This window comes from Petaurus breviceps, unplaced genomic scaffold, assembly GCF_028583685.1.
Source record: "Petaurus breviceps papuanus isolate PSGF00001 unplaced genomic scaffold, PetGlider_PUasm1.0 91133, whole genome shotgun sequence".
Lineage (NCBI taxonomy): Eukaryota > Metazoa > Chordata > Mammalia > Diprotodontia > Petauridae > Petaurus > Petaurus breviceps.
In genome coordinates this window covers 72292440-72320222 of record NW_027187419.1, presented here as the reverse complement: position 1 = coordinate 72320222, position 27783 = coordinate 72292440, and the positions used below count along the sequence as shown (strand labels likewise).

Below are 27783 nucleotides of genomic sequence, written 5' to 3'. Positions count from 1 at the left end.
TACCCAAGTTGGGAGATGGAGGAGATAGAGTGTCATGTGTGAGGAAGGTCAGTGTCACAGGTTACATGGAAGGGTACAGGGTATAAGAGTGAGGGAGAGGTTGGACTACTCTGCCTTATCTGACCTCAGCTGCAATATGGTTTTCAATATTGTGACATAATTTAAGAAAGATCTTGGTGAACAGGTAGTGTCCCGAGAATGGCAACCAGAATCCTGAAAAGCCATATCATAAGAGAAGCAGAGGTTGAAAGAGCTACTGATATTTAACTTGGAGAAGAGACAACTCAGGGTAGGTTAGAGTCCACCAGAGTTTCAAGTATTTGTTATGTGCAGGATGGATTAAGCTTGTTTTATTTAGGTGCAGAGGGTAGAGCCAATACCAAAAGGTGAAAACCATAATGCAGAACATTTAGGCTTCACCTCTAGAAAAGTTTCCTAACAATGTTGTTCAGTTGTTTTCAGGTCATGTCCAACTCTTTGTGACCCCATTTGGGGATTTCTTAGCAAGGATACTGGAATAGTTTGACATTTCCTTTTCCAGTTCATTTTAAAGATGAGAAATTGAGGTAAACAGGGGTAAGGGAACTTGCCCAGGGTCACAGAGTTAATAAGTATTTGAGGCCATATTTGAACTCAAGAAGAGGAGTCTTCCTGACTCTAGGCCCAGCGCTCTACCCACTGTACCACCTAGCAGCCCCAACATTCCTAACAAAGAGAGTTTTCTAAAAATGGGATGGGCTGCCTCCAGAGGTGGTGGTTTCCCTCTGTATGTAAGGTAGATTTCTGTTATTCTTCCTTAGAGTTTTGTGCCAAGGATCCACGGCAATCTTTAGTTCCTAGGTATTAGATAATAATTCCGAGGCTCATGGTTTGTAAAGATCTCCACCACACTTAAGCAGTGAGATATGGGGATAACATTTAGCTTGCACTAAATGACAATATTGCTAAAGTTAACCTATGAGCTTAATGTTGGCCAATTGTCTTGTCTGTTACCTATAAATTGAACGGGCACTGGTCAGTAAGTGGGGTTTTGGGTAATGCATAGAGCAATGCAGGTACCTACCTCAACCAGCCCCTGTTGAGGCTTAGGGTACTCAGAAGAGTTGTACCTCCTACTACATTCTCACCCACTCCTGCAAGAAGAGTGATTAGGGAATGCTGAAGGAGCTGGTGCTATCATCAGCAACCCCTGTGAGAAGACTAGACTAGAATAAAGTAAGCTTATTTAACCCCTCATTATGACTCCATTCCTGTCTTCCTGGATTGAGAGGGAACCTGTGCTAGAATACCTGCTAATAGCCCTCTCGTGTCTCCACCTGTCTCATACTTAGCATAGTTGATATTACCTGTGAAACACCCTCTTTGAGGAGACCTTCAAGAACCTGGCTGACTACCTCTGAAGTACATTATAGTAAGGATTCTTTTTGCTTATATGTTGACTTGGATGGTTGAGAGAGGTTATGTGAATGGAATGAGAGGCTAGATTTTGAAAACTGCTTGATCTACTCTAGGGGTGGGGAACCTATGTCCTCGAGGCCATATGAGGTCCTCTAGATCCTCAAGTGAAGCCCTTGAGGGTCACATGTGGCCTCAAGGCTGCAGGTTCCCCACCCCTAAGTTTTACTTCCATTCTATTTCTTGAGGAATTAACCAGACTGAGTTTTAGTAAAAACAAAACCAGTTGTAATGATCCTTGTCCATCACAGAATTTGAGGAATTAGGTTTATTTTTTCAATGTTCTAATTCAACAAACAATAAAGTTCTATAATAAATTAACAGGTTTCTTACCCTCTCCGTGTTTTAGTTTGCTCATGTGTCAAATGATAAAGATACATGCAAATTTTACTCCACAACTTTGTTATTAGGCGTGAATGAGATGTATGGAAAATACTTTGGAAACTTGAAAGGACTATATAAATCTAGTTACCACAGGAGAGTCAGTCTAGAATAGGGAACAGAAATAAGGATTTGCAGTTAAAAGGAATTCGTGTTGTGAATCTCACCTCTTAAGAACAAAGTCATATTTTCTTCCAATACTAGCCAGAACTGGTTCAGGATATTATTTCTAGTTCTAAGTTTTAGTTCCTATGAGAATGAATAAATAATGTTCACATGATACTCAGGAGGGCATGTTCCTTTTGGATATGTGATAGAAAATAAACATAAAATTGGTTATTGATGAAATCTATTTCATCAGTAAAGATAACTGCACATTCTCACAAATAAAATTATATTAAGGACACACAAAACTAGATAAATCACTAATTCATACCTGAAATTTGCTGTAAGAAACATTGTTGGATGATGGGAAAAAATAAATCTTTCCATCCAAAATTTCCAAAGACTTTAAATAGTCTTGTTTTCAAGATGTTATTAGACTTAAAATATGTTAATATGCTTAGAAGTTTTACAATATTCAGTATGCATGAATAATGAATGATATTCATGAGCTCTCCACTTGGAATACATTTTTTAAAAAGGAATTACCTATGCAAAATCATTTTATCAAATAGAAAATTTAATCCTGAAAATATTTCAATATACTGTATTTCCCTTATTTTGATATGCTTTGTAGAAAGAAGTAAAACCAAATGGAAATATATCTTCATATTTCCATTTGATGATGCCTAGCATTACATTTCCAGTGAATACAGCCAACATACAGAAAGTTTTAGGAACCAGAGAAAGCCTTCTTGTTTCTGGTATGAAAATAAATATATGGCTCATGAGGGTTAATTAAAGATGACAATGAAATTAAATGGTTTATACTTATTATCTACCTATGTTGTAATTCAGAGTTTTATGCTTTGTTTCATATTAATTCACGTAGCAAATTTTGTTTTCCTTTCTTTTATGTTAGTAGGAACGAAGGAACCTAGGTGATAGCTGGGTAGCATGCACTAAAATTGGACAGCTGGTGGCACAGTGGATAGAGTACCAGGCTTGGAGTCAGGAAGACTCATCTTCCTGAGTTCAAATCTGGCCTCAGACACTCACTAGTTGTAGGACACTGGGCCAGTCACTTAACCCTGTTTGCTTCAGTTCCCTTATCTGTAAAATCAGTTGTCGAAAAATATGGCAAAACCATTCTAGTATCTTTTCCAATAAAATCCCAAATGGGATCACGAAGAGTCAGCTACAACTTAAATGACTGACCCACAACAACATGCACTAATATTAGAAGACAGGCACCATATTGGTTATTTCTTCTTAGTAAAGAGAACATGTGGTGCAGTGGTTACTATTCTTGTATTTCTCAAGGTTAAAAAAAACAAATGGGGGATGGGACGGAATAGAATTTACTAAAACACAGGTTCTAATGAGACTCATAAGGGACCTCCTTTAATAATCATTTAGGACCTTTAGAGAACCTTGTTAATCATGGCACCCTCTGTGGCAATTGTGCAATTTCTGGGAACGCTAAAAGCTCTCTTTGAGTTGGAAGGAAAGCCTCCAATTCAGTTGTATTCAACAAGAGTCGTTTAAACACACACACACACACACACACACACACACACACAAACACACACACACACACACACACAAGTAAACCTTACTTCTGGTGCTGCTCAGACGGGGCGGCGCTCAGGCGGCGCGTCCAGGTGTGAAAGGGCTCCAGCCCCAGGGCAGTCTGGGCCACTTTAAGGCTGCGCGGAGCGCACGGGGAGGGTCCACAGCTGCAAAGGCACGCGCCATTTGCGTGCAGCAGTAGCAGAAGCAGCAGCGGCCGTCCGGGCTGGGTGGCCCAGGTAGAGGCAGAGACCACCTTCTGTCTGAGTTCCCTCGGGGTGGCAGCGCTTCCTGGGCTCCCCGCAGCACGTGGGGAGTAGGGTCATGGCGGGTTCAATTACTAGCGCTGATCGCTACCGCGTCTTTGCCAAGGTAAGGGGTCGAGATCGCTACCGCGTCTTTGCCAAGGTCGAGAAACTGGACGGTTAAGAAGGGGTAGTCAGGCTGAGAGCTTCGCCCCTCAGGGCCAGGACAGGCCTGGACCCGAGGCCATTGGCTCCTTCTGTATTCCCGGGAGTTCCCTGTTGGCTCTCTACACATGTGGGCATCTAGTACACAGAAAAGAGGCATGGAGCTCGAAGGATGGGGGAGGGTGGTGTGAAAAGCTGTGGCAGTGCCACAGGAGGCGTCCTTCAGATGGGGCGGGCTGCTACTCATGCCTGCCCCCCTTTCTGCTTGTGTGGTAGACACCCAGAGTGCCAGGGGGCAGCCCCAGTGGGGTTTGAGAACCTCCGCATTTTGTGTGACCGAGAGAAAGGAAAGGTCTTTCAGTTAGTTATCTGCTTCACCACGTTTTCCCCAAGTTGTGGGGTGTGGCCCGCTGATCCTCAAAAAGGGCCAGATGATGGGGATGGATAAGGAAATACTGGCTTTTCAAAAGAGGAAAAACAGGTGGACTTCCTAGCCCTTTCATTTCCCTAAAAAAAAAAAAGGTGCAATTAAAAAAAAAAAGAGACCAAGTGAAAATTTTTAAAACTATTTCAGTCGGATCTCTTAGTTTTAAAACTTGACAATTTTATTTCTTAGCATTTCATTCTGGAACAGAATTTGACCTCTTTTTTATTCTTTAATCATAGATTGAAATAAAGCCCTGAAATCTTCTGTATCTTAATCCAAATTTGTGAGCACTGATATTTAACAATTAGAATAATAGAAAATCCAATTTTTTACTAGAAAAAGGTAGATTATCTCCGTTCCTTATAGTTATGGTAGCTTACGCATCCTCCAAATTACCCTTCATAAAATCTGTCTGGACAGGAATTGTTCCTAAAGCTTGTCCTTTATTTACTTAATCCATTAAATTTTAAGTCTACCGAAATGAGTTTCCTGAAAGTAATATGGTAGCACTCTGAGGAGTGGGCCGGAACAGAACATTTAACTTGTCTGTCGTAATTGAAGATCGAGGTGGACTCATTTAAATCGAAAAGTATTACTACTATACACGAATATACCTTTAATACCTACAGAAATCTGAACTTTGTCTATGATATGCCCAAGGGATGTACCTGGGCAGTAGGTACAAAAGGATAGAACTAGTCTCTATCTTCAAGGAAGTTGAATCCCCAGTTGTGCTTCATGTTGTATTTGGACAGAATGCTGTATGTTGTTTCTCCGGGCATGGCACTTTAAATCCCCTGACTCCTGGGGAAACCGGAGTCCAGCATTTGCTCTTAGAAAAGAAGTTATTGCTGTGCAGCTGCCACTGATTGAGTAAGTGCTGTTTGTTGTGATAACGACCACATAAAAAACAACTGGGTGAAAAGCAGGAGTAGTTTGCTTTAAGCACTTCAGCACCTGCTGTTACTAATTAAGGGCTTAGTATGCTCTAGATTGCAAATGACAATCCAGTGTTTTAAAAATGTGGCTAGGGTACTCTCTGCATGTTAGTTACATTGAGCTCAGAACTCATATAAGGTACTGGAGTATTGCTTGATCATTAAAAAAAAAGAAGCATTCATATTTTATTTGAAAATAGAAGTGTTAAAATAGAAAAAAAGTACTTTGTGCTTAAATTTTTAAAAAGTATTTAGCATACCAGCACCAAGATTTAGTTGAATTGTGTTTATTCATACAAGTCAGAAAATGTTACTATCGATCACAAGTACAAATTTGTGGCATTCGATAAAGTATCTTTTCAAAGTAGGTTGACAGTTTCAAAAAGACTGACATTTATATAGCGTTCAAACTGGCATTATCTTTTATCCCACAACAGACTAGGAGGTGGGTTCAATAGGTAATGTCCCCCAGTTTATAGATGAGGAAACTGAGGTTCACTATAAATTACTTTTGCTTACTTTTTCTGCCCCTCAGCACTTCAATCCCTTAAAGGATGGTCATGGATGTAATAAAACTGGCTCTTAGAGAGGCAGTATGGTTAGTGGAAGATTTAGCTTTAGAGTGATTAAAAACCTGGGGTCTGCTACTTTCTTGCCACATATAAGTCTTCGGACATTTTACCTCTCTGGGCCTCACTTTACTTATCTGTAAAGTAGGTAAAGACCTATTCTAGCTCTTGAATCTTAAACTCCTACAAGGTAATTTTAAACAATAAAAATTTTAAATAAAAGCTGATTGAAAGTTATTTAATTAACATTACTGGAAGACAGTGGTCTGCTTATTTTTTTTTTCCTCCCCTGAACGTTCCTTTAGTTAGACCCCAGGCAAAAATTGTAAAGCAGTTTTTTCCTACCTACACTTCCTCTTTCTTTTGCCTTCCTCAGGCTCCAGGTATTTTAACACTGCTTTCTGAAGTTGTACCTAGGCCTGCCCCATAGCTACTATACTAAGTTGCTTTCCTATCTTTGTTTTGTATTTTGGCTAATCTGTAGGCAAGTAATCTAATTTTAATAATCTTTATTTAGGCTTACCCTCCCAGAAAAATCTTCCTCTATAAATGATTCAAGGAATGCTTAAAGCAGGGGGCTTTAATTTTGTTGTTGTTGTTGCCAAGATCCCCTTCAGCAATCTGGAAAAGCTTATGTACCTCCTCTCAGAATATTGTTTTTAACTCCATAAAATGAAATACATAGAATTGTGAAAGAAAACCAATTATATTGAAATACAGTAAGGTTAAGAGCCCCTAACCTAAATAGAGTAACTGGTTAAGGAATTGTTTTCATTATTATGTGTAGATGGAAACTTCTATACTTCCTCAGAGACCTCAAGAATATTGTTCTCTGACTTGCTCTGAGTTCTTTCTACTTCACAGGTTCAGTTTTCTTAATTTAACATATTAAAATCATAGCAATTAAGGATGAAGAGGCTTGGTGACTCATCAAATGTAAGAATAGAAAGCCAGAGGCCTAATTGAAGTTCCTATGAACTGAAGGCTGGTCATTCTTTCTAACAAAGAAAAATGCATCAGGCAACAGATTTGCACGTTATAAGTCCTTAGAAATAGCTGGACTTCCTCATCACTCCTCGAAGGGTGTGACTTCCTGATCTTAGCTAAACTATTTCCCATCCTGACATAGGATAGCCTTAAGACAGCTCCACAGAAAGGCATTTTGATACAAGGCCAGTAGCATCATAGTCATGCCTTCACTGTTGTGAGTTAGAAGGAAGGTATTTTTCATTTTTCCCTCACTGAAGGAAAATAACTTTACTTCCAAGATTATGAGCTTACTAAAAATCTTATGCAAATAAATGGCATGGGTTCTTGTTTACTGAAGAAGTACTAATAATGTTGGGGGGGGGAGTTAGGTGGCACAGTGAATAGAGCATCGGCCTTGGAGTCAGGAGGACCTGAGTTCAAATTTGACCTCAGATACTTGACACAATTACTAGCCGTGTGACTTTGGGCAAGTCACTGAACCCCAATTGCCCCCCAGAAAAAAAAGTACTAATTGTTTGGGTTTCTGAGTAGCACCATTTGGCACCAGAAAACTCTATACTGAACGGGAAGGGTCTAAAAATGTTGACCTTAGTCTAAAAATGTTGACCTTAGTTTGTTTCCTCTAAATTGATCTAAATACATCAGTAAAACTGGTGGGTTTTCACTTTTTGAGGTATAAAAATTTACCTCTACTTAACATATTAAAAGTATCCAAAAGATATTTATCAAAATCTACTCAATGATCACTTTCCAGGAGATTAGAAGACCTATAACATTGTGTTACAGAACATCATTATTCTGACTCAGTGAAAACATAACGTAATTCATGAAGAATAGGCTCTTGATTTTCTAGGTTTTTAATGTTGCCAGAAGAAACATCAGGCTTCCTAATAAAGCAGTGATGAGCTGTGGTTTCTTTTGAAGAGATTTTTCCCTTTCAAATTGACAGTTGAAATAAGTTGTGTATAAAGCCTGTGCTTATGGTAACAATATTTTAAATAAGGGTAAAACAAGGGGAGAAAAGATGCTGTGGGCATTCTTGGGAACTGGCTTCTACATTAAAAATTTTCTCAGTTCTTAGGATTCTCTCGTTATTTTTTTTTTTTTTACTGAGCCATTACCGATGTGGTTCTTACTCTTCAAAATGACTAGGGTAGCATTGCCTAATGGCCAGGTGTGGTCTATTTCATCCCTTCCCCAGAGCTATCTTGGACTCCTAAGGGGTCTCTGCCATTGGCTCAAGCCCCTGCCACTTGTGTTCCCCCACTTACAGAGATCCCCTGAAACCCAGTTCCATTTGACAAATCAGCTTTTACAAAGGAATAGTTATTTCAAGGGTATAGCAAGAACAAACATACCCCTAACACCTGAGAGACATAATCTCTCCTTATTATACTTAAGTCTCTAAAGAAGAAGGGAAGGGGAATAGGATCACTGATTAACTCAGACCCTCTATAATGTAGTCCTACCAAATTAGCATTCCAAAGCCCCCTGGGCTTCCATCCCAACACCTTGGCTTTCAGGGCATCTAGATGACTGGCAGCAACATTAAGCCTATAATCCTGTCTCCAATCGGTCATGGCTCAAGGCAGCTCCCAGGGCTAGGGACTCAACCACTTGCATCTAGAATTGAAAAAGTTGAAAAAGACAAGTAAAACAAGCCAAAATTCCCAACTCACTTTTGCCACCACATTTAAAAGGGAGAGAGAAGGTAACCCTTTCCCCCACACTCAGCTCAGGGTTACCATCTATAGTTTTAGTGAGCAGGACCTTCTCTTCTTTGAATACTGCTGACAAGAGAGATTGTCCCAATATGATGTGTTGTTTTCAATTTTTACTTAATTTTTAATTTATGGAATAAAATAAGCATTTCCATTTCCATAACATAATAAAAAGATGATTGCAAGTGAAACTTCAAGTCTATTAAGTACAATTTGCTATTCCTTTTAAATATATAATAAAGTTATGTAAATTCCTTTTTCTCTTCCCCCCTACCATTAGATACAAGTATGTGTGTGTGTACACACTCACACAATGCATATATGCAAAATGTATGTATGTAAAATTATTCTATATATAACTTCTGTTGATCACTTCTTTCTCTGGATGCAGATAGCATTTTTTTGCAATTAATTTGGGCATTTATAATAGTTAAAATGACTTATTTGCTCAAAGTTCTTAAAACAGTATTGCCATTACTGTATAGAACAAACATTCTCTTGGTTTTTCTACTTGTTTCATTCTTCATTATTTTGTACAAGTCTATCCGTATTTTTCTAAGATCATGTCTTATAGCATGGTAGTATTTATTCCATCACAATCATATACTACCACTTGTTCAACCATTCCCCAATTGATGGGCTGTTTTAATCTGGTATTTTTAAAGATCAGGCCTATTCCAGCTACACAGCCAAGGGAAAGAGGCAGCTCCCACTCATGCGTTAGGTCGTCTTCTATAAGAAGACGTCTTCTCTCAGGCACAGATTCCTACTATCTCACATATGGGTGCCTCCATCTTGGGTGATCTGGGCATGTGAAAAACTCCATTACACTAATTTCATTCAATTCAGTTTTTCTGGAGCAAATTTTACAAGTAAGGCATTGTACTAAGTTCTTAATATTTTGTTTTGTTATTTGAGGGTATAGGTTCTTTCTGAGACTTAAGTTTCCCCATCTTGCCCAGGTTAGAAGGGCAGGGGTTATTCACCAGTCCAGTTATACTATAGATCAGCATAGGAGATTTGATCTGCCTTTTTTTTTTTAAACTGGGCAAGTTCACCTCTCCTTAGATCTAGAACTAAAGTTGGAAAGGACCTCAGAGGTCAATTAGTCCAACTCCTTCATTTTACAGAGGTAACTGAGGCCTGGGTGTTATGGAATGGTCTGAAGCCTTTTGCTCAAGCTAGCATGGTAGTAAGCATCAGCAGCAGTATTTGAACTCTGATCTTCTGACTCTGGATGGAAATCTAAATTAACTGTATTGCTCTCAAGTAGTAGAGAATTATTTATGGATGTATATTTTTAGTACATCTAGTTTTCCTTATTTCTATTTTTTTTTTTTTTTTGAGGGCAGTTGGGGTTTTGGGCAGTTGCCCAAAGTCACATGGCTAGTAAGTGTGTCAAGTGTCTGAGGTCGGATTTGAACTCAGGTCCTCCTGACTCCAGGGCTAGTGCTCTATTCACTTAGACACCTAGCCACCCCTTCTTATTTCTATTTATGGTGTCATCTATCACTTCCTTTTCCCCTGCTTTACTCCAGATTTAACCAGGCTTGAGAACATGAATGGTAGATAATTATCTTGCTGTTTTCTGCCCTAGGCAAACTATGTAGATTATCCTGTTCTAGGTGCCACATTTTAGGAAAGAGGTTGATAGGCTGGATGACATCTGAGGAAGTAGAAATAGAATGTGAAGGGCCTCAAGGTCCCCTAATCTCAGAACTATTTGAAGAAACTGGAGTTGTTTAGCCTGGAGAAAAGAAAATTTGGCATTTTGATTTGTTGCTGTTGGGTTGTGTCCAACTCTTTGTGACCCCATTTGGGATTTTCTTAGCAAAGATACTGAAGTGGTTTGCCATTTCCTTCTCCAGCTCGTTTTACAGATGAGGAAACTGAGTTAAGTGACTTGCACAGGGTCACACAACTAGTAAGTGTCTGAGGCCAGATTTGAACTAAGAAAGATGAGTCTTCCTGATTCCAAGCCCAGAGTTATATCCACTGTGCCATCAACTGTCTTTGTGTTATAATAGCTTCCTTCATACGCTTCAAATGAGGGTGTGTGTGTGTGTGTGTGTGTGTGTGTGTGTGTGTGTGTGTGTGTGTGTCCCACAAAGAATCTTCTGAGGCTGTGTGGATTAGCCTATCTGGCAGTTAGACTCTGACTGACTGGCCAACAATAGGTCCCAGCCCAAGCCTATCTTGGTCATTGTTTGGTTTCTGATGGCTCAAGGAGAAGGTTTAGCAATTGTTTCTGTTTTGCTAAAAACCATGAGGGTCTTCCCCTCTCAGATTGATTTTTTTTTTTTACTAGAAAAAAGAGGCCATTTTTTGCCTCATTTCTTACTTACTGAATGGATGTAGCTTCAGGCAAACTGAAACCTGGGAAAGACCTTAGCTTGAAAAGGCCAAGATGTCCCACTGCATCAGGGCTATCTCCAGTAGTCCTGATATCTTGCCACTGGACCCAGATAGCTCAGCAGGAGAGAATGAGCTTGGTGATTGTGCATAGCCCTGCTTCACTTAAATTCGATTCACTTGTACCTCATGACATCATCTTTCCAATGTCATGGTCCTCTTCAAAAATTAAGGGCGATAGCAACAACATCATCCATCTATAAAAGAGAATGGACACGTTCTGCTTGTCTTTAGAGGGCAGAACTAAAAGCAGAGGGTGTAAAGAACAGAATTTCATTGCAAAGAGGCAAATTTAGGCTAGATATAAGGAACACCTTATAATGATTGGAACCATTCAAAGGTAAACTGGTCTATCTCAGGAGACAGTGAATTACCCCTCACTGAAGATCTCCACTCAGAGCTAGGATGACCATTTGCCAAGTATATTTTAGAGAGGATCTTTCTCAGGCAAGGGTTGTTTAAATTAGCCACTGAGATCCTTTCTAACTTTGTGATTCTGTGAAAAGTTAGACACTTGCAAAAACATCCATACATTCTTTTGGGGGAAATTACTAGAAATGATACAAACTGTACTTTGATATTTGTATCATTTTATTTTTCTCTTCTTTGACAGCTGTGAATCTTCTCTCAGACTTCATACTAATTGTATGGTGCTTGTTACTTCTCCCCATCCCATCCCCCATCTTCTTTAGGCAGAAATTGACCTCTTATTAGTTGGAGATGTTGCTGTTGGAAACCTGGCTGAAATTGTACAGAAATTATTTTCAAATACAGCTGAAATCACAATCACCATTAGTGATGTGAAGAGTGCTTCAGTCTTTTTGGATGATTTCACATTCAACATGATTTTCCTGAAGATGAATTCATTGCCAACTACAGAGGAACTAGAAGCTATCAAATTAATTAGGTAAATATTAAAGAGATGAATAAAAGAATAAGAGGATATTTATTGATATTTTTTTTTATTTCCTGTGCTATTATAAAAGTGATCTGCTTTAAAAAGTGAGAAATAATTAGGTGGGGGAAAAAAGAATTAGTTGTTTAGAGCAAGTACTTCCATAAATGCAGTAGTTTTCCAGGGTAGCATTTATAAACTATAAATAGAATAATAAATAAAATGAGATAATAACATAAATCTATATTATTATTATTATTCATACATTATATCTTCATGTCAATGTCCTAGGGCACATCTTAGCATTGACATATTAGTTGTCACTGCCCCCTAAATAAAACAATTGGATGTGCAGTATCCCAGTGTATGGAGTCTTTGTCTATAGGCCAGATTGGCCATAAAATGGGCTTGCCATTTGTGGGGGTAGTTGATATCCTGTTGTTAATGTTTTCTCTTTATTTTGGAGGAGGTCAGGGATTAAAGCGCTATATAAATCCTAAATGCTAGCTATCACTGATATTGTTATCATTTAGGTCTAAATCAGATCAATCTCAATATTCCTGTTCCATCTTAAAACCCTGTGGGCTGGCACAGGCCAATTCCAGAGGACTAAGGAACCAAGGATAGGAGGGATAAGTAAGTATTTCCTAAGGGGTCTAAGTCCCTTCAGGAGATCTGGACTGGTCTGGCTTTCTGGAGACACGGTTGTGGAACCTTGAAACTACCAGAGAGCTCCTATAAAGGCAATCCAAACAAGTATTGCAAATTTACCCCTTCCCACAAAATACATACAGAAAGTGGGGCAGCTTGAAGCCTCCTGGCCTACAGATAAGAGCATTCATTTTGTTATATCATAGGGATTTGTACAAGGGAAATGTAAAGTTGGTTGCCGCTACTACTCTAGGCCACTCTGAACCTTTTGTCAGAGCAATAAACTAAGCATCCCTTTATAGTTTCCCAATGATAGTCTAGAATAAAGCACAGCCAGTTAGGAAGATTATAGAAACTTTTATTTCTCCTTTGGAAAGAAATTTAGCAATACAGTAATTCCAAAAATCATTTGAAAAGATGGAAGTGATTAGATCCTGCGTAATTCTAGTGCTCTCTTACCCTTTGAGTAAGACCACATTAGAAACAGCAAAAAAGATAGACCTTCATACCACTTTTTTGCTATCATAGCAACCTGAACTGCTTTCTGAATGAGGCAAGAAAGAGTTATGGGGAAAAATCTGAGTATCAGAGATGTTTTCTGGTACACAAGATGAATAAGTGTCTTTCATTGTGATGGATTATGACAGGGACGTCATCAGCAAGCATTTCTAATGGTACTCGTGTAGATATTGTATGAGCTAAGTGAAACCAAGTCAGCACGCATTTGATAAGCATATGCCAAGCATTTTGCTGAGTGCTGGGAATACAATACAATAAGCATAGAGGAAGACAGTCCCTGCCCTTAAGGAGCTTACATTTAACAGGAGAACATACCAGTGACACTGAGCTGAACGTACATAAGGACACAGTAGAAAAAGTCCAGTAAGTCAGGAGTAGGGGGCCTGAGGAGGAATGAAATAGGGCTGGCCTGGATGTTTGCTTTAAAATAGAGGTTTGGGGAGGAACCAACCGATCAGAGGAAAGGGTCATGGCAGTCGGTTTGTCCAGTGTGAAAAATTTAGGGGATATATTGAACTTTCAGGATGAGGAGGTTTTTGCAGCATGGTAGAGAAAGTCAGAGTCAGTATGGATTGTAGAGGCATGAAGACCCATGGTCAGTCATTTGACATCCTTATCAAAGAGAGAAAACTTTGACATCTAGAGTAGGACTTGACTTGTCTAGGGAATGAGCTGAAAGAAGGTTTAGAGGTACAAGAGCATTCAATTAATTTGAATCAGTTTGTATAGTTTAGGGTGCAAGGATATGATGTAGGCAGGCGGATGATTTATATTCTTACAACCTGGAACTAATAGGTTCCAAGATGACAGAGATTTAGGACTTGTTGATGCACAAAATGGAGCACTTACTTTTTACTAACCATAAAACTTAAAAAGAAAAAGAAAGCTCATTTATTTAATATTTTCTCATAAACCTTGTAAACAAAGAAGTTTTTATCATAATAATCATAGAATTGTAGAAGTTTTTTTGGAGAAATAACAATGAGAGTTTGGGACCAAATGAGCCCTAATCACCTTAGCCCTAAATGTCTATCATTGTATGATTGTGTTCAAATGACTGCCTTCTTCAACAATGATTAATTTTTAGGCTTTTAGAAACCCTAGAAATTGTGTTTTAAGATTTATTTTTATCTTTGCTTCCCATGTAGACCATGAACACAGACAGGAAGGACTTAGTTTCCTTCTCAGAGGAAAATGAAATGTTCTTTTTTCCTTAAGTTTTAAATTTTAATTAATTAATTTTTAGTTTTCAACATCCATTTTTCTAAAATTCTGAGTTCTAAATTTTTCTTCCCCCTCCCTCCCCTTCCTTCAAGATGGCATGTAATCTGATATAGGCTACACATGTACAATCATATTAAAATATTTTCACATTAGTCATGTTGTGAAAGAAGAATCAGAACAAAAGGGAAAAACCACAAGAAAGGAAAAAAAAGAGAAAATAGTATATGCTTCGATCTTCATTCAGACTCTATAGTTCTTTCTCTGGATGTGGATAGCATTTTCCATCATGAGTCTTTCAGAATTGTCTCAGATCATTGTATACAATGGATACAAAGGAGCTAAGTGTATCAAAGTTGATTGCGGTACAACATTGCTGTTACTGAGAACCAGATTTTCTTAAAGCCAAGGGATAGATAGGAAGGTCACCTAAAGAAAGCAACTTATGGATGAATAAAAAAATTTTCTTAAAACATAAATAAAACTAAGGGAATAGGAAAATTATTTTGATGTTACCTATTATTTTCTTTTTTTTTTTGGAGGGGCAGTTGGGATTGTGACTTGCCCAAGGTCACATGGCTAGTAAAGTGTTTGTATCTGTAAGTATAAAGTGTAAGTATCTGAGGCCGGATTTGAACTCAGGTCCTCCTGACTCCAGGGCCAGTGCTGTATTCACTGTGCCACCTAGTTGCCCCATACCTATTATTTTCTACACACAGTGACTCAAAAATCTTAGTGGTATTTTAAGTTGTAATAACAGAAAAGTTGACCTGGGCTTTTGGGGCATTCTGTGTCTTGTTTGTCTCTCCCCATAGAATGTGAACTCCTTGAGGGCATGGGCTGTTTCATTTTTGCCTCTGTATCCTCAGCACCTACAGTGCCTGGCACTGGGCACCTATAGTGCCTGGCATGCTAGTGAGTGTTTAATATCAGCTAGATGATGCAGGGGACAGAGCACTGCATCTGGAGTCAGGAAGACCTGAGTTCAGATGTGGCTTCAGATTCTCACTAGTTGTATGACCCTGGACAAGATATTTAACTTTTTGTCTACCTCAGTTTCCTCAATTGTAAATTGAAGATAATAACACCCGCCTGCAGGGGCCATTGTAAGGATCAAAGGAGATGTAAAGCACCTAGTACTGTATCTGGAACATAGTACGAATTATTAAATGCTTGTCTTTCCTATCCTTCCTTTCTTCCAGGTTCTCAACCCTGTAGTCATTTTACACTCTTGACTGTTTCCCCCTGAGCATCCCATTAGTTCCTAAGTCTTGCTGATACCTCCAGAACATCTCTTACACCTGTCCTTCTCTCGACTCTTATAGCTTCTCCTTCCCCTATCCCCCAGTTCAGACCCTCATCATTTGCCTGAACTATTGCAATAATCTCCTTGGTCTTCCTGTCTTTAGTGTCTCCTGTCTACAATTCATCCTCCACATGTTGAACAAGTCACCATTTCAGAAATCCATGTGACAACATTACTACTTGCTAGGGAAGCCTCAGTGATTCCCTATTGTTACTAGAAATAAAATACAAAATACAAAAGGATAGTTCATCAAAATTAACCAACAGATCATCCAAATCTTATACCGTGTTTCCCCGATAATAAGACCTATCCCGAAAATAAGCCCTCCCCTTACTGTGTAAGATTCCTCGAAAATAAGCCCTATTGAGATTGCTACTGTAGTGAAGGTGATCCCCTGTGCTACACGCTACATTACGGTACCCTCTGTATGCCCCGCCCCCCCCCCCCCGTGAAACGCACGCCGTGCTCCGAGCTGCATCCAATCAGAGCTGCAGCAGTGAGCACGTCATCCTGTTCTTTATTGAATTCATTATTGAATAAAGGTACATTTTTTTGTTCACATTTACCTGTTTATTAAAATTGCTGTCAATGTTCATTAAAATAAGCCCTCCCCTGAAAATAAGCCCTCTGGTGTTTTTCTGTCCAAAAAAAATATAATAAGACAGTGTCTTATTATCGGGGAAACAGTAGTAGATGTATTCAAACTCTACTTGTTTGGTATTTCACATCCTTTACAATATGACACTAACCTACCTTTCTAGACTTGTTTCACATTATTCTACAATTCAGGGTGGGGAAACTCAAGGCCATATGCGGCCCTCTTTGTTTCCATCAAAGGGCCACACTTGAGGACCCAGGAGGCCACATGTGGCCTTGAGACCACAGGTTCCCCACCCATATTCTACATTATACAGTTTATCTTGGTCTACAATACAGTACAATACAACTTGATCTACTAGCAGTATAGTGCAATGAAAAGAGAATTGGATTTGGTTTCCAAGGAACCCAGTTCAAATGCTCATTTAACCTCCCTGGACTCAGTCTCCTTATCAGTAAAATGAGGAGATTAGACTATATTACCTATAAGACCTCTTCCATTTCTTAATCTATGATCCCTATATATAGCATTCAGTCTCCTGCTGCAATGCTTTGTACAAGCTGTCGACCATCCCTGGAAGACCCTCTTGCTTCATCTCTACTTCTCAGAAGCACTGATTGATTCCCTTCAAGTTTTAGCTCAAATGATGTTTTGTTTTCCTTTTTATGTAAGACCTTTCCAGATTTTCAGTTATTTGTTAGTATTCATTTATTCTTACTGAATTCTTATTTTATGCATATATTTTGTGTTTCCCTCTCTGTACATGTTTTCCCTGAATATAAGTGAGAGCCTTGTGGTCAGAGATTAAGAGTTCAAGGTTCTCACCATTATCTGTTGTCCTCCCATCTACTCTAAGGACTAGTCCTGACCTTTCTTTCATAAATACTTCATGGTTGATTTTTTTTCTATCTTCCTTTTGATATAGTTTTTTTTTGTTTGTTTCTATATTGGTCACTATTCTTAGCACCTGGAATTTAATGTTTCTGATGCCATTCTCATGGGACTGTGCCTCACTTTTGCATCATCAATGACCTGGCCTTGTTTCTAATGCCATTTTAAAAATTGGAGTTGATTATGAGTTTCTCATACTGCACACTGGTTTCATTCAGTAGCATTTTTTCTTTCCACTTTATCAGAAGCACACTCTTTTGCTGACTTCCTGCAAAATACTAGCCTGTTTGAGCCTACCTATTCTTTCTCTGAACTCTTCAAAATCTATTTTCTCAAATTCTACTTTCTTTAGGTAATGCCTAGGTTTCCTGTCCTATATCATGAATTCTGTGATGGAGTGATCCCATATTCCTAATAAAAATTCAACTTTTATATGGTTGAAAAGTCCTGTTGTGTGCAGTCTGCCTTTTTATCCCTTCAAATTCCTATGTGATTTACCTGCTTCTAAGTCCCTTTTTTATATTATGTAGCATTATGTCTCTTTCTTTAGATTTTGTCTTAACATATAGTATACTTCCTGCCCCCCCTTTAAAAATAATTTGTAGAAAATTTGAGTATATGATCTATAATCACACACCAATTAAGAAAACAAGAAGGAACAAAAATCAAACAGCATTTGATAATAAAAGTAATTAAGAGCTTTGTTTGAATTTCAGGAAAGGTGTAGAAATCCTCTTAATAGCAAATGTTTACATATGGTAATTTTAATTACTTTCAATGTATACCTTTGTCAAATTTTTCCTCTTTCAAAGAGATATTATTTAATTATGTGGATTATATGGTAGTGCAGAAGTGAAAAGGAAAGAATGTGTGGCCTGTATTTGGACCTCTGAAGTAGGTAATCAGATTATTGTAGATAGCAGTAGTGCAAATTGATGGAATACTACAATAGTTAGCATTTAAAGGTTTACAAAGCATATTACAAATATTAATTCATTGTATCCTCGCAGCAGCTGAAGATAGATATTATTATCTCTGTTTTACATCTGAGAAACTGAGTGACTTAAACAGTCACATAGTTAGTAATTATCTGAATCAGGATTAGAACTCAGGATTTCCTTCATCCAAGTCCAGTGCCCTATACACTGTGCCACCTAGCTGATGTTTAACTCAGACATTCAATTTAAGTCTGAGATCACTAGAGATCATTTTAACTTCTCTGGACTTTTTTGTCTGCACCATCATAGATGTAAATTTTACTTAGAGCTTGAACAGAAAAGTAGAAAGGGATCATCTTGTCCATTCTCTCATTTTCTATATGTCTGGTAGAAAAGAAGTTGTTTGTCACATCACAAAGCTAGATTTGGCTTTTGTGTTGTAAAACCCCAGGTATGGCCAGGAAAAGGTATCATGGCAACTTCCCAAGGCCTCAGTCCTCAGTCCTCTTCCCACACAATACCTCTTAGAAAGCAATGAGTTTTTCACTTCAGCAGTTCAAGGTAAATCCAAAAAGTCCTAGTTAATTGAGAACACAAACTAACATCCCATAAAGTCCTTTTTAAGCATCATGAAAGGTGAGGTACCACATTCCCATTGCTTCATGGGGACTTTGAGAACTATAGAATCTTTTTCAATTATAAACTTTGAAATCACAAATTATCAGTACAGTTCTCTTGGTCAGTCTAATGTACAACAATTATCCAAATTAAGCACATAAGATCCCTAATGCTTTTATTTTTTTTTAACATTGAAATTGAAGTAATCAAGTCTTCCATACTTAGTAAATTCAGGGAAACTGATAGAAAGAAATATTATTTGGGAACAAAAGCCAATTTCAGGGAGTGCTGGGAAGAAGGTATACAGCCACAGTGAATAATGTTTGGGACATACATGCTGTATTTGAAAAGGTGAATATCTAACCTTTCATATTAATAAATACTTTTTGCCCATTAAATTATTTATATTTAAACCACCTTGAATTTAAACTTGATGCATATACTCCTGCCATACGGAAAAAAGTGGCAGATTTTCAGAAGACAAATTATAGGTTCCTACATTATAGCATTACATATTTTTATCCAAAAGGAATTTCAAAGGTCATCTTACCAGATCCTTTCATTTGATAGATGAAGAAGTCCAGACAAGTTAAGTGACTTGGCTTAATGATGCATGATTGGCAGTCAGGATTTGAACCCAGGTTCTCTCATTCCAAATCTAGCATGCTTTCTACTGTGCCATGTAGTTCCTCAATTTTTTTTATATACAATTAGGCTCTCAGATTAAGGATCTTTAAGAACAAAAATAGTAAATGCATTATTTGACAAAGACCAAAAAAAAAAAAAAAAGGAAATAGCACCTTTAAAAAGCAATAAAAGATATATGGGAACTAGGTTTTATCTTGATACCCATGGAAACTAGAAATCCCAGTGTCTTGTTTTGTATTGATTGGGAGAGGATATGATTGAATAGCTGAGGTTATGAGCAGAATATTATATTCTGGTGGCGTCCAGGTAGCACAGCGAGTAAGAGCACTGGCCCCAGAGTCAGGATGACCTGAGAACGAATCTGGGCTCAGAAACTTAGCACCCGCCCAGAAATAACTGGCCGTGTAACCTTGAGCAAGTTACTTAACCCCGGTTGCTTAGGGGCAGCCAGGTGGCTCAGCGAGTAAGAGCACAGGCCCCAGAGTTGGGATGACTTGGGATCGAATCCAGGCACAGATACTTAGCACCACACCCAGAAATAACTGGCCGTGTAACCTTGAGCAAGTTACTTAACCCCAATTGGTTTAAAGAAAAAAAAATTTAAAAAGAATATTATATTCTTGGAACTCTACTGAATATTGAATATGTTTGTATACAAATTTATAATCCGTATTCTACAGGAGGGATGCTGTCTTGGTTGGCAGTTGATTCTGTATTAATGCCCCTAAGATCAAAGTGCTGACTCTGTTTTAAAGCTCCTGATCCAAAATTGGTGCATATAAATCCATGTGCATAAGTCTGTCACATTTTAGTATATGTTCCAAATGACTTTTGTCATCTAATTCTTTGAAAAACTACATGATGATATTTCTTATTTTTTACTTAGTATTTTCCCCAGTTAAATGTAAAAACAATTTTTAACATTCATTTTCAGACTTTCAGTTCTGAATTCTCTCCCTTCTTTCCACCCCACTCCCCCTATTTAGAAAGGAAGTAATTCAATATAGGTTATACATGTGTAGTCATGTAAAATATATCCATGATAACCATGTTGTGAAAGAAAACAGCAAAAAAAAAAACTCAAGAAAAATGAAAGTTTTAAAATGATGCTTCAAACTATAATCAGATACCATCAGTTCTTTCTCTGGGGATGGAATAGCACTTTTCATCGTAAGTTCTTCAGAGTTGTCTTGGACCCTTGTATTGCTGAAAATATCTAAGTCATTCATAGCTGATCATCTTACAATATTGTTATTACTTTGTACACAGTACATTTCACTTTTCATTAGCTCATGCAAGTCTCTCCAGGCTTTTCCAAGAGCATCCCACTCATCATTTCCCAGAGCACAATAGTATTCCATCACAATTACATACCACAACTCATTCAGCCATTCCCCAATTGATGATCCCTTCAATTTCCAATTCTTTGCCCCTAGAAAAGCTACTATAAATATTTTTGTATATATAGGTCCTTTTTCTTTTTATCTCTTTTGCGATACAGACCTAATAGTGATATTGCTAGGTCAAAGGGTACATATGGTTTTATAACCCTTTGGGCATAGTTCTAAATTGTTCTACATAATGGTTGAATCAGTTCACAATTCCACCAACAGTACATCAGTGCTCCATTTTCCATACATCCTGTCCACTATTTGCCATTTTCCTTTTTTGTCCTTATTAGCCAATCTAATGGGTCTGACATGGAACCTCAGAATTGTTTTAATTTGCATTAATAATGATATTTTGAAACTGAAATTTCATGTGCAAAATTTTTCTGAGGAAATTTCTTAGCATTATTTTTCTGAACAAAAAAAATCATTTTTATTCCTTTATCCCTCCAAGTATGCAACTCATCTCTCTTCATATTTGCTTCTATTTTGCTACTTATTCATTTGTCTCTTTATTTCAAAAACACATATTAAGCACCTGCTCTATGTGTAAGGCCTTATACTTGACAAAGGAAATTAAGATGAACAATTTGAGCACAGCCTTCAGAGAGCTTTTAGGTTAGTTGAGAGGATAAAATAAGAACTATAATATAATAATTATAATGCACATAAGAATATAATAAATGAAGTAGGTTCTTTTCTCACCAATGGCATGACCATGTGTGATAGTAATGGCATTTAAAGATTCCCCTGTATTGGCTTAGTTTTTCAAATTGATTGTGTCAAAACCCAGAGCTTGTTAATCCCACCTGTGGGATGGACTTGTTGACTTGAAAAGAGAGACATGAACTGGGAGGAGCTGGTGACGTAGATTTGGAGAGACAAGTGAGAGGCAGAAGAACTTTTTTTTTGGAAGCAGCACCCACGTGGAGGCAGAGAGAGAGACTGAGAAGGATTGCTGGGGCCTCTTTGAATCGACCTGGACTTTTGAGACCTGCCCCCTGAGCTGCCAAGGACTGAGGAGACATGGCTGTTTTGCTGGTACTTTGTCTCTTTTGATGTTGTTCTGCCAGATTTGTCCACTGGTGAAAGACAGTCCTGTTGTTGAAGAAGTCCTGGAACCTGGCTGTTCGCTAAGAAGCCCTGAGACTGTCCTGCAGACAGAGAGTGAATTCTGTCCACTGGTGAAGGACAGTGCTGTTGTTGCAGGGGTCTGGGAACCTTTCTGTTGGTTCAGAAGCCCTGAAGAAGGATTTTCTGGTTGTATGTTTACAGAAATCCTGGGAGAGGGTTTTGCTAATGTTTTCAGGGGTTCTAGGACTGTTCTACAGACAGAGGGTGAATTCATGAAGGGACTGGCAATGTATCTTATGGCCTTGCTAAGCCTTGTCTCCCCAGGAACTAAGATTGCTGAGAACTTGCCTCCTGTCAAGATGAAGAAAAGACCTCCATTTGGGTATTAAGTGCTGTGTTTAAACTTGATGTAACTCTGGGGTAGATTCAATTGAGATCCAGGGGTGGGGAACTTTTGACCTTTTGGTGCTCTGTTATTGACAAATGAAGGTACTTTACTTATGTTTGGAAACTAATCTCCATTTGAGAAGAGGGGCTTGATTGATTGATTGGAAGGTCCTGGGGTGGAGTAGTCCTTGGAGATTATTTAATCACATTTAGTAAATGCTGTATTTGGAATGATGTCATGTTTTGATCTTCTCTGTTCTTGGTTGGTCACTGAATAAAATGGAGAGCCCCTATGCTGGTATTTTGAACCTGGGAAGTTGCCTTTCCTTCAGGACTGTCTTTCACCAGTGTACAAATCTGGCAGAACAACATCAAAAGAGACAGACAAAGTACCAGCAAAACAGCCATGTCTCCTCAGTCCTTGGCAGCTCAGGGGGCAGGTCTCAAAAGTCCAGGGCGATTCAAAGAGGCCCCAGCAATCCTTCTCAGTCTCTCTCTCTGCCTCCACGTGGGTGCTGCTTCCAAAAAAAAAGTTCTTCTGCCTCTCACTTGTCTCTCCAAATCTACATCACCAGCTCCTCCCAGTTCATGTCTCTCTTTTCAAGTCAACAAGTCCATCCCACAGGTGGGATTAACAAGCTCTGGGTTTTGACACAATCAATTTGAAAAACTAAGCCAATACTGGGGAATCTTTAAATGCCATTACTATCACACCATGTTATTATATCCTGTATACTGTCAGTTCTGCTATAATGTGACATATGCATTCCTAAAAACCACTAAAATATATATATATATATTCATATTTATTTAAGCAAATAGTATACACATATATATGTTGAATGGTTAAGAAATACATAAATGCTGCAACAAATGGTGGCAATGGCAGTGTCAGATACTTTAGATTACTGCTTGACCTATGCACTGGTTCCCTTCATCCCCAGGCTGAAAAGGTTGAGAGAGGACAGCCTCTGTGGTCAGTAACTGGGGGGGCAGCAACTCAGTTTTTAGGGATAGACTTTGGGGGTTTAGATCGGCCCTCCTCTGCCCACAGCTCTTCCTGCACCAAAAGATATAAAATTAAAATGTCACTTTACCTTAAAAAAGATTTGAAATTTGTTTGTGGAAGTGTGAATCTAAAGAGTTGTAGATTTTGAGTTATTGCCTAATAATGTCTACCAGCCTTTCGGGATGCAGTGAACTGAGGAAGCCGATAGATGTTTGTGGTGGGTACACTTTGTACTTCAGCTGGGTGTGGTTTTCTGTTTCTTTCTGAGGAAATCATGCACAAATAAACTTATATTTTATTCAAATTATTTCCTAATTTATCTATTACATTGGAACAAATTCACATATTCAAAACAAGCATGAAAGCAGACTGCACTTGAATACTTCAAGGGTCTTTGGTTTCATCCATTTGGAAACTCTCCACTAATACAGACAACAACTCTTTATTTTAATGAACCTGTGCTTTTATCAATACAGCTACATAATGGCTTAATAAATGTCATTTTAGAATTGATATAGTCAAAGAAACTTATCATATAAAGGCCAGCCTTCTATTGATAAGCCTTTCCAAACTTAGCTTGGCTGGTCAAGTCCAAGAACTGGGCTTAGAGCTGTGGACATAAATACAGGCAGAACGACAAGCAGAAAGTCCCTGCCCTTGAGAAACTTACATCCTTACTGCATATTAAAAAAGGATGACAGAAGATAAAAATCCAGTCACCAGGACAGCATGTAATATTGCAGGTTGGTAGCACCTTTCAGTCATCTCTCAACTGAAAAAACCTTAACAAAGCCAAGATCACCTCCATGCAATGATAAACCATTGGAGCAGGGTATTAGGAGTGGAATACAGCATTCCTGATACATTTTAGATACTGTTATTTCGATCAAATGAGATATTTGTAGAGTTTTGCACAGTGCTTGGCATGTAGTAGGTTATTAATACGTGTTTATTAAATCTTGTTAACCTTTTAATTAGTACCAATTGTACCCCACTCAATTTACCAAATCTATATTAAATGCCTACACGTGTTAAATGCTATGAAGACAAAAGGAAATGGCTCTCCCTCAGCTTACTTTATGCTGCCAAGAGACAGCATGTAAATATAAGGAAAAAAGACTTTGCAAAAGAGATAGTTTACCTTAAAGTACAGTGTGGATGGTAGGAGGCAGGGACAAGGAAGGCAGTACATTGTGGGCACTTGGGGTGTGTGTGGGGGGAAAGGTCACCTATGCAAATGCATGGAGATAGCAGTAGAATGGTGAGTTTGAGGAATAGCTTTATAGGCTGACTTAACTGGAATATGCATGAAGAAAGTGACATAAAAACTCTGGCCACATAGGTTGGGGCCAGATTATTAAGGACTTTAAATAACAGACTGAGGAGTTTATATTTTCTTTTAGTGGTAATATGAATTTGCTAAAGATTTTTGAGCAGGGGAGTGGTATAGTCAGATGTGGACCTACGGAAGATTACTTTGGTGTCTCTCTGATGCATAGATTGAAGAGTGGAGAGACTGGAAAATCAATTCGAATCTTTATTATTTCAGCGGTCCAGGGGAGAAGAGATGAAGGCTTGACTAGGGTGGTAGTCATATTAATGGAGAGAAGAAGATGGATGTGAGAGATACTGTGAAAGCAGGATCAACAAGACGTGGCAATTGATAGGATATGGGAGTGTAAGGAAAGGAGTCTTTGATGACACTAATGTTTCAGCTTCAGTGACTAGAAAAATGGTGGTACTCTCAACAGAAATGTTCAAGTTTGAATGAGGAGTCAGTTGAGGGGGAAGATGTTTCATTTTGTACATATTTAGTTTGAGATACTAATGATCTAGGTGGAGTTGACCAGCAAGTAGCTGCCAGTGTCCGACTAGACTTCTGGAGAGAGATTGGGGCTAGATATTTGAAAGCTTCTAATAGATAAGGTAATTGCCTACTTAGGAATGGATGAGATCAAGTGATGGAGTGTAGAAAAAAAAAAAGAGGGCCCAGGAGAGAGCTTTGAGAAGGTAGAAAACTGATGAGGAGTCAACAAAGAAACTATGAAGGAACCTTCAAATAAGGAGAAGAACCAGCAGAGTGCAATGTCATGGAAGCCAAGAGAGGAGAAAGAATATCTAGGAAGGATGGTGTAATCAAGTGTTGGAAGTTTCAAAGGTATCAAGGAACATGAGGACTAAAAATTCCTGTGGGAGTTTCCTGTTTTTCCCTCTAACTTTTATAGTAATAACAACTAACATTTCTATACTGTTTTAAACTTTGCAAAATCCTAGCAGTAATAGAGCTGCTGTTGTCCCCATTTTTCAGATAAGGAAACTGAGGCTGAGAAATGGTAGGTGAGTTACCCAGGGTACACAGTTGATAAGCATCTTGAACAGTATTCAAACTCCATTCTTCCTGACTCCAAAATCAATGTCTTGTTCGCTATGCAATACTGCCTGTCTCTTATCCTCAGAATCGCTTTTATATACCCTCTCTCTTGAGCCTTTCTTTCTCATTATCTATAGCTAACCACACTTAATCCTAAGAGCTTTTTTTTTCTTCTCATGAAGCAAGGTCCAATTTGAGGTGATGCCTCTGGGTTAAATATCTTATTATAGAATTTAAGGGAAAATTCAGTCTAAATTAGTGAAAAGTCAGCAAATTATGGAATGTTTTTAAAGAAATGTCATTTTTTTGGTGTTGTTCCATTATTTCACTTGTGTTTGACTGTGGCCCCATTTGGGGTTTTCTTGGCGAGGATACTTGGAATGGTTTGTCATTTCCTTTTCCAGCTTATTTTCTAGCTGAGGAAACTGAAGCAAACAGAGTTAAATGAATTACCCAGGGTCACACAGTTAGTAAGTGTCTGAGGCTGAATTTGAATTCAGGTCTTCCTGTCTCCAGGCCTAGTATTCTATCCACTGTACTACCTAGCTGCCACACTTTGTTACTTTGAAATAAATAAAATAAAATCAGTCAATAAGTATGTTAAGCACCTAGCACAGGGGTGGGGAACCTGCAACTTCTAGGCCACATGTGGCTTCCACATGAATCCAGTTTGGATTCAGTCAAAGACCTGCACCTGAGGAACTAGAGGTCTACATGTGGCCTTGAAGCTGTAGGTTCCCCACCCCTGACCTACCACATATGTACCAGGCATTATGCTAGGCATTGAGGACAAAAAGTAATTAGCAATGTTGTCTGGCAGAGGTTCTTTAGGGAGTTTTGAATCATGGATTCCTGATTTATAGAATCATGTTTCTGTCCAACTGAAAGGACCTAACAGTTGAACACAGCAGAATCTTATAGATGAATAAACTGAGGCTAAGTTAAGTGACTTACCCAGGGTCACAAAGCAGTTGGTGGCACAACCAGGGAGTAGAATGCAGAGAAAGTCCTCCCAGAGACCCAAGGCTACTGTTACTTCACTGAAGATGTTAAAATGTTTTGTGATGAGCATATCAATCATATATGTATTCAAACTAGCATTTCTTACTGCCTAAAATAATTTGTTCTTTAAATATGGTGTTTTAAAATATTTCCCCTAAAATCTTAGTTGTCATAGTGTTGGAGGTCTTTTCTTTTTCTAAATAGAAGAGCAAACTTAGCCTAATCCATATCCGTTTTATCGTAGGTTATGAATTAGTGGAGTCTGAACCAATGAGGTTTCATCATCCTGTCCTAATTTTAGCATTGCAGTGCATCCAAAGAAAGCCATTCTTCTTCATTCTAAATAAACTCAATTTGGAATTTTAAAATGTTGATTTTTTTTGTCATTTTAACTAGATGTTTTTCCCCTCCAGATTTGGCAAAAAGAAAAACATACACTTGCTATTTGTTTTTATAATCCCTGAAAATTTTGAAGGTATGTGCCACTCTGGTAGACTCTTTGTTTTCTTGCCAAATGAAAACTGCTAGATCAATATTTAATCCAAAGATTCTTAGATTGTATTTCAGGCCACGGAGCAGATATTATTTTAACAGAACCACTAACAATGGAAAAAATGAGCATTGTTCTAAATTATTGGAAAACCTTCTTTTCAAAAACTGGTAAGTGAAAATGAATTTCCAGAGGTTTAAAGCATATCTTATTATATTCTTAAAATGATATCTAGGGTTCTGAAATAGGAATCTGTTTTGCATCATGGACAAAATAGCAGTCTGGTGAAACCTTATGAACTTCTTCAGAATTATTTTTTAAATGCATAAAAGACACAATATTACCACAAATTATATTGAAAAACAGTTATAAAAATAAATCTTATCCCAGAGTTAAGAACCCTTGTCCCAGAGGTTAACTGACTTCTCTGAAATCCTAAAGTAATTTAGTGGTATAGCTGAGAAAGCAGATTTCTAGGTCAATGTGCTTTATATTGCATTGGGATACTTCTTCATATAGGGTAGCTTAAAATAAATTTCACAATGCCACATACAATGCTGTTGTGAATATTGTATGCCATATAAGTGTAACCTGTGGTTCTGAAGTTCAGCCATTAAGCTTACATGAATTAGTTTCAATTTTTTTGGGGGGGGGGCCTAGGGTGGAGCTGCTCCCAGAATCTCTCTTTGAATCATCTCCCAGATGTATGTCTTGTCAGCATATGCCTTGATTCTAGATCTCAACAGCTTTGGGTAGAGGATTCCATATAAGAAGACAGCCTTTATTTCAGTCCACAAAAA

The 27783-nt window shown here is 38.2% G+C and overlaps 1 protein-coding gene across 1 annotated transcript in view; it reads left to right on the top strand.

The window, feature by feature from the left end:
* The first annotated feature begins 3593 nt into the window (after positions 1–3593).
* SOHLH2 (spermatogenesis and oogenesis specific basic helix-loop-helix 2) overlaps positions 3594–27783 on the top strand; it is a 68835-nt gene continuing 44645 nt past the window's right edge. The window contains exons 1-4 of the mRNA XM_069079707.1: positions 3594–3882; positions 11670–11884; positions 26907–26968; positions 27049–27153. Coding sequence (XP_068935808.1) covers positions 3835–3882; positions 11670–11884; positions 26907–26968; positions 27049–27153 — 430 coding nt within the window. The 5' untranslated portion in view covers positions 3594–3834. The remainder of the gene's footprint in view (positions 3883–11669; positions 11885–26906; positions 26969–27048; positions 27154–27783) is intronic.